The sequence below is a fragment of the Emydura macquarii genome, unplaced genomic scaffold (assembly GCF_026122565.2).
Source record: "Emydura macquarii macquarii isolate MOO-44397 ecotype Brisbane River unplaced genomic scaffold, CSIRO-AGI_Emac_v2 contig_1790, whole genome shotgun sequence".
Classification (NCBI taxonomy): Eukaryota; Metazoa; Chordata; order Testudines; family Chelidae; genus Emydura; species Emydura macquarii.
Window position 1 is genome coordinate 6507725 of NW_027131927.1, and position 15253 is coordinate 6522977.

Genomic DNA, 15253 nt, shown 5'->3' on the forward strand with positions numbered 1-15253 from the left:
TGCTTTATGGGAGGCGCTGCCTTGGCACGTTTTCTGCTGCATGTGCGCAGTGTGCTGTGCTTTGGTTGATTTCCATGCTCCTCCCCAGAGGTGGCTGGGCAGGCAGGAGCACCCTTGGTAAAAGGGCGGTGGCACAGGACAGATCCTGTCCTTAAAAAGCGGAGCGTTGGGACTACCTGAGCTGGCTGCTAGGGGGCCCTGCAGGGCTGGTGGGAAGGGAAAGCGATGTTCTCAATAAAAGGAGAGGTAGGGGGCTGGTCAGTTAACCTTGGAAGGGGGGCAGGGAAGATTGTGCCATGGGGGGTGCTCCTGGGGAGTAGGTATTAGGTGGGGGTGAATCCTCGGGGGTCAGGACAGTTACCCAGCAAATGTGGCCACTAAAAGATGCACATTTGCATATCTTCCTGTGTCCCTGCCGGCAGCCAGTCGAACATAAAGCAGCATATGCCCAAGGGGCGGCAGCAGAACCAGGACGGTCCCCTCTACTGCTGGGATCCCAGGACAGTCACACCCCTGCTTCCCAATGGAGAGCAACAGCCATACGTTCGGTCCAATGGCTCGATGCACTGCGCAGGGCGCCCTGGTAGGTGGCCCAGAGGCCACAATGGGGGTCTCAAACAGGCACAAGAAAGGGACCTTTGTTACGTGTGGCGACTAACCTCCCCTAGGCGCAGGTATCCTGGTGCAGGGTTGGAAACTGGGCCTTGGGCCCGCTTTGGGGCTGGCTCTGCCACTGCTGAAATGCAGCCAGTTCTGATGTGGAACGAAGCAGCTCTCATGCAGTGCACTGCCTTTTGTAAGGGAGGCATGCACCTGTTGTTGGTGTATCCAAGTGTGACGTGAATAGCTTGCTCAGCAGAATTCCTTGAGGGTGATTTGGGTCCAGATCCTCAAAGATATTTAGGTGCCTGACTGCAAGAGCCCAGGTGACTGACACTTCCACACCACCACCCGATAGCCGTGGCAGAGCCTGATCAATGTGCGGTAAATCAGGCTGGGAGAGCAAGCTAGGCATTCCAGGAAGTGCTGCCCACAGAGACCTGATTGGCAGCCCCCTGTGACCTCTGATTGGTCCAGGTGCACTATTTAAGCACGGTGGGAGTTCCACTGTCAGTGCAACAAGGTAGCCCCAGACTTGCTGCAGAGACCGGCCCTGCATCCTTGCCCTGTCCCAGCCCCACTGTTGTGTTGGACCCAGCTCTGCTCCTGCCTTCCTTGGCTCTGGGGACCCCGCTTCTGGTTTCTGACTCCTGGGCTCTGGCCTCCTGCTTCTGGCTCTAGGTTTGAGCCTCAGTCCCATTTCCCAGCTCCTGCTGTGACTGCTAAGCCTGGCTGCCTGCGCCCCAGTTCCTGGAACCTGACTCCCATTGAATTCAGTCCCTTGAGCATGGAGGCCTTGGCCACTGGAACAGAGCTAACACCTCCACCGGCAGTGGAATGGGAGATATCCAGATATCATCTTTAACATATGCTATGGGGAAGGAGGCAGAATGTGTCTTTCAATCATTTGACTTTACTTAAGCCAATCACAAAGCTGATGATGAAAGGGTGCTGGGTGTGTCTGCTGCATACTTTACACCTCAGAGAAAAGTGGTGTATGAAAGAGCACGTTTCCAATGGAAAATTCAAGGATCGGGGAAAAGGCTGAATGTTTTATAAGAACTCTGTATGCATTGGCTGAAAACCAATTTTGGGAATACAAAACATGAAAGTATCAGAGACTGGTTGGTTACTGGATTAACAAATAAAAACCTTTCACAGCCACTGCAACTGAAGAGAGATTTAACCCTAGCCACAGCTATCCAGAGAGCAGCACAGACTGGGCTGGGGAAACAGCAAAACCTAGAGCAACTTGACAAACCTGAAACTAATTTAGAAACTGTGTAAACAGACACAAGTGTTAAAAGTCATTATCACAAACCTTCTGAGGCAAGGAGAGAGAATTCCCAAGCTAAGAGGGAGAAATTCTAGCTGACATGCACAAGGTATGGAAAAAGGCATTTCCCAAGAGATGATGCATGGCTAGCCAGAGGTGCAAGGTGTAATAAATGCATGAAATATGGACATTTTGCAGCTGTTTGCCACATCAAAGCAGTCAGGGAGTTGACTGGTATTGCAGACAATCAAGAGACATTGTTTCTAGGATCTATCACTTGTGATGAGATAGAGCCTTCCTACAGAGTGAAACTGAATATTCATGGCAAGACTATTGACTTTAAAATGGACTCAGGAGCTGACGTCACAATCATCTCAGAAGGGACTTACAATCCCCTTCAGCCCCCACCTTCTCTCCCCCCCCAAGCTAAAGTCACCTGATGCAGCCCTGACCAGCCCTAGAGGGATCTGAACTGCATGGACCAGTTCACCACAGAAACAACTTCCAGAGACAAAAGCTTTGCATTCAGAGCACATGTGATCAAAGGATCAACAGCCAACAACCTTCTCAGCTGCAGCATGGCAGCCGTGATGGGCCTAGTGAAGAGAATGGAAGAACTCAATGGAGGATTTGATGATGTTGGGCTTTTGAAAGGAAATCCGGTATAAGTCAACTTGAGAGACAACACTGCACCCTACAGTGTACAAACACCTCTATCAGACGGACCATGGAAGAGACTAGCTGCAGATTTATGCAAATTCAGAGGACATCATTTCATGGTCACTGTGGGCTATTTTTCCAGGTGTATACAGATAACATACTTGAAAGACATGACATGTTGCAGTGTTATCGAGAAACTGATGTGCACATTTCCTCCCTTCAGGATTCAGAACAGCTAGTGATGGACAACGAACCACAATTTGCCACAGCAGAATTTAAGTCATTCTGAACGAAATATAATTTTGATCCTAATCCTAGCAGCCCACATTACCCACATTTGAATGGAGAGGCTGAGAGAGCTGTACAGACAGCCAAGGAAATCCTACTGCAGAAAAATCCTCTTTGTTCTTCTGCGTTACAGAGCAACACCAACAGCAGCTGCTGGATACAGTCCAGCACAACTCCTGATGGGAAGACAACTCAGAGCAACTGTTCTGATTTAGCTTCTTTTCCAGTCTCCAAAGTGGCCAGTCATGAGGAGAGTAGCCAAAGCCGATAAAAAAGCTAACGAACCCTTTTATAATAGACGTCACTCATTTAGAGAACTGCCGGCTCTAGAACCTGGTGACCTTGTTCATGTCAAACTGGATGGAGAAAAAGGATGGACAACTCCAGCTGTCACAAAGAAAAAGAATCCAGCGCCTAGATCATACGGGATGGAGACCGACAGTGGAGATGTCAGCAGAAACCGTCGACATTGACAGCTCGTTCCTCAGCAAGAACAATCAACAGCACAAATGCTACCGATGGCGGCTGCAGAACAAGGAGACGATGGCTCAAGGATTTCAAACCAACCGCAGCAACTGCCGGTGGCCAGATGGCCCCGTCGTTACACACTGAGTTATGTAATTAGAAAACCAGCACGGTTCAGAGACCCGTGACAGACTGAGCCGTACTGAACGTCGCAGTGTCACTGGTGGGTAGGGAGAACGCGAAGGGGGCGATGGGATGGGACGTTAAACTGTACTGCACAGGACAGCCGCTAGGAGGCGCCGTGTGTAACGCACCTGGGCCGCAGCTGGCAGAGCTTTGAGGGATCCAAGGACAGGCACAGCCGGGTGTGGGTGTGAAGGACACAACAGGCAGCTCCCAGCCCTGTCCACCTCTGCCAGGCGCCCACCCTGCTGCAGCCCCGGACGCTGTGGGAGCTGCCAGGCGTGGGGGGGAGTGGGGCTTATACATCGCACGTGCGTCTGCACACACGCGACACCCTTGGCACCACCCATATATACCGCACATGCATATACACACACACACACACACACACACAACACCCCGGGCACCATCCCAGTCAATGCACACCCCCTCTAACCCACACACGCTGCACACCCCCATGTATACAATGTGCATCCCCACATGTACACAACACACACATTTCCACAGTATCCCCCCATGCACACAATGCCCCCTACCCCCTAAACACTCTCCCACATGCACTGAATGCACACACCCCACAATTTCTGCCACACCCACAACACCCACCCCTGCATGCATACCACACACACCCTGACATACACAGCCCCACACAACAGGCACACATCCAGAGTGCACACCCAAAACAGCCTCTACGCAACTCTCACACACAGTGCAAATACCACCACAGAAAACATACCCACAATATCCCCATACACAATTCTCGCCCCCCTACACACAACTCACAGAGCCCTTACACAATGCGGTGTCTCACAATGGCAACACAAGCACTTTTGCATCCACAGCATACACACAACACAGCACAATATACCCGCACATTTACACAACTCACACAGCCCCTCCAAATATAGGCACCTGCAAACCCACAGAGCCTCCCCCCCACACACACACAACTTGCACAACACAGGCCCCCAAGGACCACAACTGCCCCCCCACACACACACACAACACATTCACAGTCACACAGCATGACATCCAGTGCCAGATGGACCCCAAAAACCCCACGCTCTGGTGTTGGATAACACACAATCCCATGACAACCATGCACCACAAACTCTGGTACTCACAACATGTGCACCTCCACAAGACCCCCACCAGGCACCCACTGCCCTTCACTTAAGGAAACCCTCCGGGCACCACACTGCCCCAGCGCAGAACCATGGGATTGCCACGTGGCCCAGGGCATCCCTGGGAATCCAGACCTGGGGGCTCCCCCCGCCTTGCTGCCGGAAGGGTGCAGTGCATGGATCTCAGCGCTCTGCACCCTCTGTGCCCACTTCCTGGCACCCCGCAGCCCTGGTCTGCTGTGCTAGCCAGGGAGCCGGCAGTTCCATCCCCCGGGGGTGACCACTAGCTGGGGGCAGAGAACCAGCATTTGGCCAGCAAATACTGAGGTCACAAAACCAGCCCATTTCCATTGCCTCAGGGCACTGCTAGGCTAGATGGTGTCTTGCAAGGCCCCCGCATCCAGACCCCGCCCCCCATACTGGGATCGTGTCGACTGTAGCGACGTTGGCGTGGGACATCACAGCACAGCCCCTTTGGACCTTAGGGCAGCCGTTTTCCTATTACAGTCAATGGAATAAAGCCAAACTGGCCCCACTTCCAGCCCATTTCATCCACCAATGCTCCAGTGCCAGCTTCGCACCACAGGCAGGAGGAACCAAATGTGAGGATTTCCCCAGGGCAGGAAAGGTCCATCCGTCAAGCCAGGCTAACAAACGGCATCGGGGGAGAACCGGGAGCAAGGGACGGAGGGTTTTAGCCTGGAAGCCCGGGACTGAGCTGATCACAGTGGTGGGTAAAACCTCTGGCTGCTGCAGTAGCAGTGGGGATACTGCCCATGAGCATTAGGCACCTGAATACCTGGGAGGAGCTGGGTCCTATGTCACACTGGGCATCTAGGGCAGAGCAGGACCTTGGCCCCAGGTCTCCCTTGGATGCTGCCCACACAGCCAGCCAGGCTGTATCCAAGGGAGGAGAGCAACACGGGTAGAAGTGAGGGTGTCCGAGAACCATGCATGCCCTGGGATTTACCATCAGCGCCCTGGGGCGAGAAGCAGCCTCTCTGCTGCTTGTCCAGCTCCTAGCACACCAGGGTCCAGCTCCACTGCGAGGCGCTGTCATCACACACCCAGACACGCTGGGCAGGCTGCGTGCACATCCTAGCTGCTCAGAGGCCGTGAGGTCATCTCGGCCCTGCCCATCTGGACCTGGGGTACCGTAGAGCAGGGTGACTTACCTGGAGGGGATGGTGTCCAGCTGGCTCCTGACTTGGGCGAGGGAGGGGAGGGCTGACTCTCAGCCTCGCTTCCCGTGCCCCCTCGCCCCCCACCCCAGGAGAGTCTGAGCAGAAGTGATCTGTGCATGAACAAAGCCGGCCCAGGCACCCAGTGAGCTGCCAGCTGTGCTGCCCACAGGGTGGGGCAAGCCAGCTGTGCCCCCCAATGCTGGGCTTGGGAGCCTCCCAGCCCTGGAGGCTACATGCAGGTTTAGGCTCCAGTGGCAGCCTCTCAATCACTTTCCCCACTTGAGCCCCCCCAAACTCCCAACCAGCTCCACAAAGGGGTGAAGCAGGGGCAGCGTGGCCTGAGGGCAGAGGTCTGAGGGGCAGAGAAAGGCGGTGATGTAGGACCAAGGCATGATGGTGCAGCTCACAGCTGGGGAAGGCAAGAGACCAGACCTATTGGTGCCACTGAAGCGGGGAGGCTAGTGGTCGGGATGGGCTGGTGGCAGTCACGACGCGGCTGTGGGGCAGGCTGGGAGCAATGGCTGGGGTAGGCTGGTGCCATACACGAGGGAGCCAATGCTCCCCCCAGCTGCCATTGAGCCAGTGGCCTGCTGGGAGGGTGAGCGAGGAGACTGCCTTGGCCATGGAAGGGGCAGCGGCTGCTGGTGGACCTGGCACCCACCCTGTGCCCCCCACACTCCCAGCCTCAGGCAGCAGCAGGCCTTGGTGTATAGAATATGGATATATTTATGGGTACACAAATGTCATACAGTACCAGGATGGACGGACAGACAGACACACGCAGAGCGCTACATTAAAAAACCCCCATAATGTACAGGGATGACAAAGATGACAGAAGCTTCTTAAAACAAATATTGGGTAGAAACGATTGTTCCTCACAAAAAAAATGGTAGCAAAACAGTGAAAAAATAATAAAAATCGTGAGATGCACGAGTACCTGGTGAGAGGGTGGGACGGGGGCAGCACCCCAAGATTCAAGTGTCCAGTCCGGGTTCCCCGCAGATGAACATGGTGCATGTGTGGAAGGGACGTAACCATTCGTGCTACACATGGCCCCCCCGTGCCGCCACACTGCTGGTTCGCTGGAGCGGAACCCCCCTGGTTTGCTCGTCTCGGACAGCCAGAGAACCCCATGAGCTTTGTGGGAGGCCAGCTGTGCACGGGCACCACTGTGGGGACAGCTTTGAGGAGTCACAACGAAGCCCAGATTTGATTCGGAGGATGAGGAACCGAGGACGAGGGGGGAGCCAGGCCCAGCAGATGATGAAGACTTAAAAACTACTAAGAGCGGCTTGTTCTGAAGTGTGTCCAAGAGAAGCCGGCTGCTCCGGGTGGGTGGGAACCCATCCCAATGTGGATCTAGACCCTGGAAGCTCCATGGGGTGGGACCCCATTCTGACGTGGACCAAGCAAAACCCAGTTGCTCTGTTGAAGATCCAGTTCCATTGTGGATCTAGAATCTGGTGGCTTCCATGGGGATAAAAGAAGCTGGTTACTCCATGAGGCAAGGTTCTCATCTAGACGTGGATCTAGAACTCAGTAGCTCCATGGGAGGGGAGAGACCCTGTCCCACTATAGATCTAGAAACTGGGCATTCCATGGGGCGGGGATCGTATTCAGATGCGTATCTAGGACCCAACAGCTCCATGGTGGAAGCCATATCCCATTCCAATGTGGATCTAGAACCATTACTCCATGAAGCAGAAATCCCCGTCTGGCAGATCTAGAACCTGATTACTCCATAAGACATGGATCTGGAAGATGATGGTCCTATTCTGCTGTGGCTCTAGAACCTGGTTGTTCCAGAGGGGCGGGATCCTGTTGCGCTGTAGATCTGGAAGCCAGCTATCCCCCTACCCACATGGCTTTTTAACAGCCTGGTAGCTCCGTGGTGAGATTGGGGGAGTCCAAGGCCTTTGATCAGTCCAACATACACCCTCTAGCACGGGCTCCAGGATGGCAGGCGCAGCCGCCGCTTGGACGTAGTGAAGGTTTAGAAAAGTTAAATGCACTTTATTCTTAATATAAAAGATTCAGCTTGGGGGATGTTTATCCTCCTGCTGGAAGAATGATTCGAAAACCAGTGAGACCCTTAAATACAGGCAGGGCGAGGCGCCCTGGGGTGACTGGGTCCCGGGTCAGCTGGAATCACGCAGCAGGATTTGCTCCTTCCAAAAATAGATATTTATATATATATATATATAAAAAAAATTCTTTCCAGTAAAAAATAAGTCAGGTCAGCTGGTTTGTAGTGTCTAGGAGTGGAGGGAGGGGACCGTGGATACAGGGGGAGTAATTGGGGATCACTTTGGATTTCATTCTTCACGTTCACACTTAGCCTCTCTGTGCCACTCTGGCAGCACTGGGGCAGAAGTGCCCCTGCTAATCCCCTCCCCATGCACATGGGGAGCTGGCACAAGGGTTCCTATCCCCACTCCCAGAGGGCCAATTGGAGTGTGGCTGGAGCCCGCTGTGCCATGGCTATTCCCTGCTCCCCAGGGCCCATAGGGGTCACAGGTGGGGCAGATTACAGGGAACACAAAGGGGCCTTTGGAGCCACCTTGACCCCCAACCCCAGGACAGCACAAGGGAGCAGGGCCCCAGGCCCCAAACGTTACCTCCGCCCAGAAAACAAAGTCAGCGGGTCCCACAGCAATTGACAGGGCCTGGGCCTGATCGGCAGCTGCCCTGGAAACACCCCTGGGTGGGATGACACTTAGTGTTTCTAGGAAAGGGGGGGCGGGAGTGGGGGGAGCAGCTTGTTACCCCAAAGCCTGTTAATGCCTCCTTCTGACCTGCCCCCTCCATGCCACAAGAGCAGCCACCCCCCTTAGGGGGCTAGGAGCCTGCCTAGTCAGAGCCGTGGGGGGAGGGATTCTTCCCCCCAAACTTTGCATTGTAGTGTTTGGTCATGGGCGCTCCCCGAGGCAGGCCTGGGTCCAGCGCTGGCCAACTGCCCAGAGCCCCCGGCTCTCAGCCCCCAGGGTAGCAGGATCTGGGCCGAGTGCTACAGACAGCTGAGTTTGGATCTGCTGCGCCAAGGGCAGCGAAGGCAAGAAGATCCCCAGGAGGCAGCACCCCGGTCCTGTCTCGTGCCCCCCCGAAGCCTCTTACAAGTCCAGGGGCTCCTCCACTGGCACCGACTGCAGCTGGGTCAGCACCTTCTCGTCCGAGTCGAGGCCCTCGGGATCCAGGGGGTCACTGACCGAGCCGCTGAGCAGCAGGAGCCCACTCGGCTCTGTGCCATCCAGCACCTCCACCGCCCCCTTCTCCAGCTCAAAGAGCCCTTCCGTGCTGGCCACTTGCATCTCCATGCCTGCTGAGCCGGGCCAGCCCCCCGGCTGGGGCAGCGGGGACGGCACCAGGCCCTCCTGGGGGAAGTTCGAGAGGAGGCCAGGCTGGCGGCCGGCCGCACAGTCCGTCCCAAAAGCCACGGCTGGCTGGCCCACCCTGGCACCCTGGGAGTTCACGGGCACCGGGGAGATGCCGGCGGCCAGGATGGGGGCGCTGGTGCCCGCCGGAGGTGCCGCTTCTTGCTTGATGGGCAGGGCCAGGCTGCCGGTGGGGGCGGAGAGCACCGGGGACATCAGCATGGTGGCCGGGAAAGTGGCAGTCAGGATGAGCTTGCCCTGCTGCAGCGTCATGCCGGTGAGGATGGTGCTGCCGCCAGGCACTGGGTTTGTTAGCAGGATGTTCCCTGCAGAGGGGAGAACGGGGCGGGGGAGAGGGAGAAAAACCCCACAGGTGGGTCAGCGCAGGCACCCGCATTGCACAGCCGGGGGGACCGAGGGGCACAGAACAGAAGGGACTGGCCCATGGTTACCCAGCGAGTCATCGGCAGAGGTGGGGATAGAACCCAGGAGTCCTGGTGTCCACCCTCCTGCTCTAACCACTAGACCTCACTCCCTTCCCCTAGCTGGGGACAGAACCCAGGAGTCCTGCCTAGAGCAAGGGGGTTGGGAACCAGGACTGCTACCAACCTGCTGAGGGCTTTGGGACACCCCCTACCCATCTCAGGACAGAGGGGCCAGCTGAACCATTCCCACTGAGCCCTGGCCAGAGACACCCCGCCCCCAGCCAGTCCTGCCCCCAGACTCTGGCTGAAGCAGAGCTTAGAGAGACGTGGGGTCTTGGTGGAAAGACTCAAGGATACTCCCGCCTGGCCCTCGCCTTGTCCCAGGTTCAGTGCCCTTCCCCCAAACAGCCCCAGCCCTTGGCCCTCCCTCTGCTTTGTCGAGGTGCCGAAATCACCTCCCCAGGGGCCGGGGGCCACATAGAACGGATTTACCCCCCACCCCCGCCTCTAGGCCGTTCCTCTGGAGCTTCACTGGACTCCCCCCTCCTGTGGGGCAGGGTCCCCCCGACGCACACAGCCCCATAATCAACGTGGCCAGGGCACATGCCCCCAACCTGCCCCGTTGTCGTTTCAGCCAAGCCAGGCCCCCGCCCATGTTCCCACCTCCAGCGCCATGCCCGTGGCTGGTACCTGACGTGCCAGAGGACAGCTGCAGCGTGGTCACGCCCATGTTGGTATTGATGAGATGCACGTTGCTCTGCCCCACGGTCCCGCCGGCCACCTGCGGAGCCCCCACCTTGAGCGGGGCGGCGCTGGCCAGGATCTGGATCGGCCCCACCCCCTGCTGCAGCGTCACCATCTGTGAGGTGGGCACCACTTGGGGGAGCGAGATGAGCTGGGAACCCTGGGGCACCTGGGGGATGGACACCAGCTGGGGGGCAGGGGTCCCCTGGGACACCGAGTAGACCTGCGTGGGTGAGAGCGGCACCATCTGGGGAGGGGACAGAACCGGAGCCCCTGGGGCCGGCTGGGACAGGGGCACCACCTGGGAGGGCGGCGAGACCTGGGAGATGGGGATGAGGGGCGGGGCGGGGACGTGGACCACGGTGGGCACCGGGGCGGCCTGGGCCTGAGCCGGCCCTGGGCCGGGCGAGGCGAGGGAGGTGACGGGGGGGAAGGACAGCACAGGAGGGCCCTGCAGGAGCGGGGCTGCGGCGGGGGGAGGCGATGCCACAGTCAGCTGGGGGCTTGGCAGGGCTTGGCTGGGCTGAGAACTGGGCACCGCTTGGGAGAGGGGGACAATCTGGGAGCCTGAGGCCACTGGTTGAGGGAGCCCCGGGGCCGGGCCGGGGTCCTCCTCACCCAACGGCACTACCTGGGGCACTGAGCCAGCCGGTGCAGGGAACAGCACCCCCTTGGGGTCGGGTGCGGCCGGGGGCAGGGGAAGGAGCGCGGGCACCTCAGACAGGGCCCCGACAGTCTGGCTCTCCTCCGTCTTCACCTCCACGGCGCCCGGGCTGAACGCCAGGGAGGGCAGCGCCTCGCCGGCTTCCGCCTTGACGTCAGGCCTGGCCGAGGGGGACGGCGACTCCAGGCTGGTGCCGGGTGGGGTCTTGGTGCCCCCCAGGACGGCGCCGTTGAGCAGCAGCGGGGGGGTGGGCGCCACGGGGCTGAGGGTGATGGTCTGGCTGTCGCCCAGCGCCAGCCCGTTGATGAGCACCCCGCCCGGCGCCTGCAGCATGGAGCTGCCGTTCAGCAGCATGGCCTGCGGGCCGGCCGTGATGAAGTTGCCGTTGAGCAGGATGGACGAGGCTCCGGAGCAGGCCCCAGCGGGCGCCGGCAGGAACAGGTTGCCGGAGGCGATGGCCCCATCCGGCATGGCGGGCGTTCCTGCGGCCAGCTCCGTCTCCTCTGGCCCCCGGCTCGACTCGTCCTCCGTGCTGGGGTTCCCGTCTGACTCGCTGCGGGGAGAGAGGGACCGTCAGGGCTGGGCTGGGCAGGGGACTAGCCAGGGCTGTTCCCAGACGGGGCGCTCGCACCCACCCTCTGGCTGCTACCTGCCTCTGCCCCATCTGGACGGGGGCTGATATTCAGAGCAAAGAGAGGCAGCAAGGCCCAGTGGGCAAAGCAGTGGATTGGGACTCTGGACACCTGGGTTCTAATCCCAGCTACGGCTTGCTAGGCGAGTCCCTGTCTCACCCTATGCCTCAGTTTCCCCTCTGCCTAGTCAGACTGCAAGCTCCTTGGGGCAGGGCCTGTCTCTCACTCTGGGGCTGGGCACCACCCCCCACTGCACAGTCACCTTGGGACACAAGCCTTCCCGGGGTCCCCACGCCAATGCCGCTCCGTCTGCATTGCTGCACAACACAGAGGAGGCTCCTTCCCCGGCTGATGTCACTCAGCGTCGCTCTACTGGTGTCTAGGGCTCTGCCAATTTCCCCAGCCGAGGCCCTGGCCCCTCGGATCAGACCCATTTAGCACCTCCTCCTGCCACTCCTACAGCAAGGGAGGGTCCCCTTCTTGGCAGGGTCTCAGCGTAACCCTGGTCGCGTGTGGGCCTCCCCACACCACAGGGCTGGGACACAAGGAGCCAGGGCTCAGGCCACGTCTCCAGCAGGCCCTGCCTGGGCCACACAGCCTGCTCCCCGCGGGACCCACTCCCCTAGGGCCCCAGCAGCAGCTGGAAGGTGAAATCACCAGGGGGGCTCACCTTTCACAACAAAGGGAGAGAGTTGGGAACAGCCCCCTCCCCCCCAATGGAGCTCCCGCCCCCTTCTCCACCTGGCCTCATGGGGGGGAGGAGGAAGGTCACCAAGCCAAGATACCCTCAATATAACAAGGCGGGGGGAGGAGTGTTGGAGGGAGGGACTGCAATTCCTGTTCCCTACCCCCACTTGTGCCCCAGGAACTGTGTGGGGAGGGGGTGCTTCTCCTGCAGCGGGGTGAGGTCGGGGTGCATATGATTTTGGGGTGCACTTAGCTCTCACTGAGCGGTCCCACCACTGCGGGGGGATGGATTAAGGGGCATATTGTTTGGGGGTGCACCTAGCTCTTGTTGGGGGGGTCTCAGCATTATGGGGGACGGGTTGGGATGCATAGGACTCGGGGGTGCCTCTAGCTACCTCTGGGCGCTCCGAGCATTGGCTCCTGACCCTGCAGAGGCATACATTGGGGAGTCCATATACGGATATGTGGGGGCTGCCAACACCTCTTATTGGGGTTGCTGGTGCTCCCCCAGCTGGTGCTCCCAGCTCCTCTCCCGTCCACAGGTGAGATCTGGGGCTGTACCTCTTGCTGAGTGGCCTCAGTCCAGTGCACCCCACAAACGGAGAGGCCTGGACGACTGGGGGGAGTCGTTACAGGGCTCTTCCTATGCCTATGGCTGCCCACCTGCAGGGGTTGTTATCTTTGGGGGTCCCTCTAGAATTCTGGGGTTCCCCATCCCCTCTCTCCAAAAAGGGAGTCTTCCTTTCCCTGGGGAATAGCGTAGGACTTCCAGTAGGTTCTTGGGGCCCCCCTTTCTCTCTGGCTCAGCGGCCCCCCGAGTAGAATGAGATATGGGGGTGTCTCCTCACATCTAGCACTGGGGATTCCTCTGGCTGGGATCCCCTTCACCTATAAGGGCCCACCTCGCATGATGCCTATGGGATCCAAAGTGGGGGTGAATAGGATTGAGGGGGGATCCTTGACAGGGAGGCTATACCAGATCTTTGGGACGTGTAGGAGCAGGTGGGGGTGCCTGCAGAGGACTGGCTATAGAATCGAGGGTGTATAATTTCCCACAGGTCTCTGCAGGGGTACACTGTACAGAATCTGGGGGCATAGAGGAGATGTATAGGAGCTAGGCATTGCAAGCTCTGCAGGGGACAGGATCTGGAGGCAGTCCCTGCAGAGGTAATACCAGATCCGGGAGCACAGGCTCTGGGGTACCTATGCGATCTGAAGAGATCCCTGAGGAGGGAAGGTGTACAGGATCAAAGGGGTATGGGTTCTAGGGGGGAGGGGAGGGCTGTACAAGCTCTCCAGAGAGAGCTGCAAAGGCTGGGGGGGGGGGGATTCCTCCCGCAGGGGGGCTCTGCAGCTCTCTCAGGGTGTTCCCTGCAGAGTGGAGCCCTACCGGGCTCTCGGGGAGGGGGGGTTGCGGGGCTCTCGGGGGAGGGGGTTACCCGGGGGAGGGGTGTCCCCTGGGTGGAGGAGGCGGTTGTCCAGGCTCAGGGGAGGGATCCCCGCACAGGGGGGGTTGCCCGGGTTTGGGGGGATGCCCGCGGGGAGATGCCCGGGCTCCGGGGAGCCCCGCTGAGGGGGAAAGCGCCCGGGTCCCCGCGGGGCCCCCCCACTCACCTCTTGCTGGGGGTGCCGGCGCCGCCCCCGCCGCGGTCCCGCTGGCGCCGGTTCTTGAACCAGTTGCTGACCTGGGTGAGCGAGAGGCCGGTGTCGCGCGCCAGGCGCCGCTTCTGCTCGGGGCTGGGGTAGCGGCTGCGGCCGTAGGAGGCGCGCAGCGCGGCCCGGGAGCGGCGCGGGAAGCAGTACACCGTCTCCTCGCCGTCCCAGATGGTGCTGGGCAGCGGGAACTTCTTGCGCAGCCGGTACTTGTCCACGGCGCCCAGCGCCCGGCCCCGCGCCGCCTCGGCCTCGCGGTAGCGGGCGCGCAGGTAGAGGTCCTGCAGGAAGGGGTGGTGGGGCGCGGCGAAGGGCCGGCTCCGCACCAGCCGGTACAGCTCGGCGAAGTCCCCGCGCTGGAAGGCCAGCAGCGCCCGCGCCTTGGCCAGGCTCTCCCCGGCCGCGCCCGCCGCCTCCTCGGCCCCGGCCCCGGCCCCGGCCCCGGGCGGCAGCGAGCCCAGGAAGCGGCCCAGCCGGCCCGGGTCGCCGGCCTGCAGCAGCGCCTCGCACACGCACGACACTTGCTCGGCCGAGAAGCGCGGGGCGGCGGCCGGCGGCGAGGCCGGGGCCGGGGCTGGGGCCGGAGCCGGCCCGGGGGCGGCCGCCAAAGTTGGCAGAAGTTGGCGGGACTCGTCCGGGGGGGCGGCCGGTGGCGGGGGCGGGGACGGGCACGGGGAGCCCCCCCCCGGGCCGCGGCCGGGCGCGGCGGGATCCGCAGGGAAGGAAGCCATGTTCGGGGCTCGGGTGCCTCCTCCCCCCCCCCCGGCCGCCCTGCCCCCCCGTCCCCTCCCCTTCCCCTCCCCCGCTCGCCTGGCCCCCGCTCGCCTCCCCGGGCCCCCTGCCCCAATCCGCGACCCCCTCGCCCCCTAACCTCTCTTCCCCCTCCCCCTGCACCCCCTTTCCCCCCTCCCCGCCCCCCCGTCCCTTCCCCAGCCGCCCCCCTCTCCGGGCTCCTCCCCCCCCGACTCCTCCCCCTCCACTTCCAAGTTCCTCCAAAGCGCCAGCCTGGCGTGTTTGTCCCGTTCACACACAAAGGAGCGTCGCCAAAAAGCAGCTTCACCCTCCCCCACCCCGCCAGCTCTGCCCCCCCCCCCCCCCCCGCGCGATCCCCCCCCTACACACACACACACTTTCCAAAACTTTCCAAGCGCGTTGCCGGGGGGGCCGCGAGCCGCTTGGCCAAAGTTTGCAAGTGTCTGCGGGAGCCTGCAAAGGGGGGTTGGGGGGACCCGGCCGCTCCCCTCCCGGGCGCAGGAAGACGCGGTTCCTCTGCGGGAGGCCAAGCCGGGGCAGGCGA

At 60.3% G+C, this 15253-nt stretch overlaps 1 protein-coding gene across 1 annotated transcript; it reads right to left on the bottom strand.

Moving 5' to 3' along the window:
- Nucleotides 1–5897: 5897 nt before the first annotated feature.
- On the bottom strand, nt 5898–14687 carry SIX5 (SIX homeobox 5). The gene is made up of 3 exons (XM_067557259.1): nt 13918–14687; nt 10267–11537; nt 5898–9477 (listed from the first exon to the last, which is right to left on the bottom strand). Exons 1-3 carry the CDS (start codon nt 14685–14687, stop codon nt 8891–8893), a joined length of 2628 nt encoding a protein of 875 aa, XP_067413360.1. The 3' UTR covers nt 5898–8890.
- Between the last annotated feature and the right edge of the window lie 566 nt (nt 14688–15253).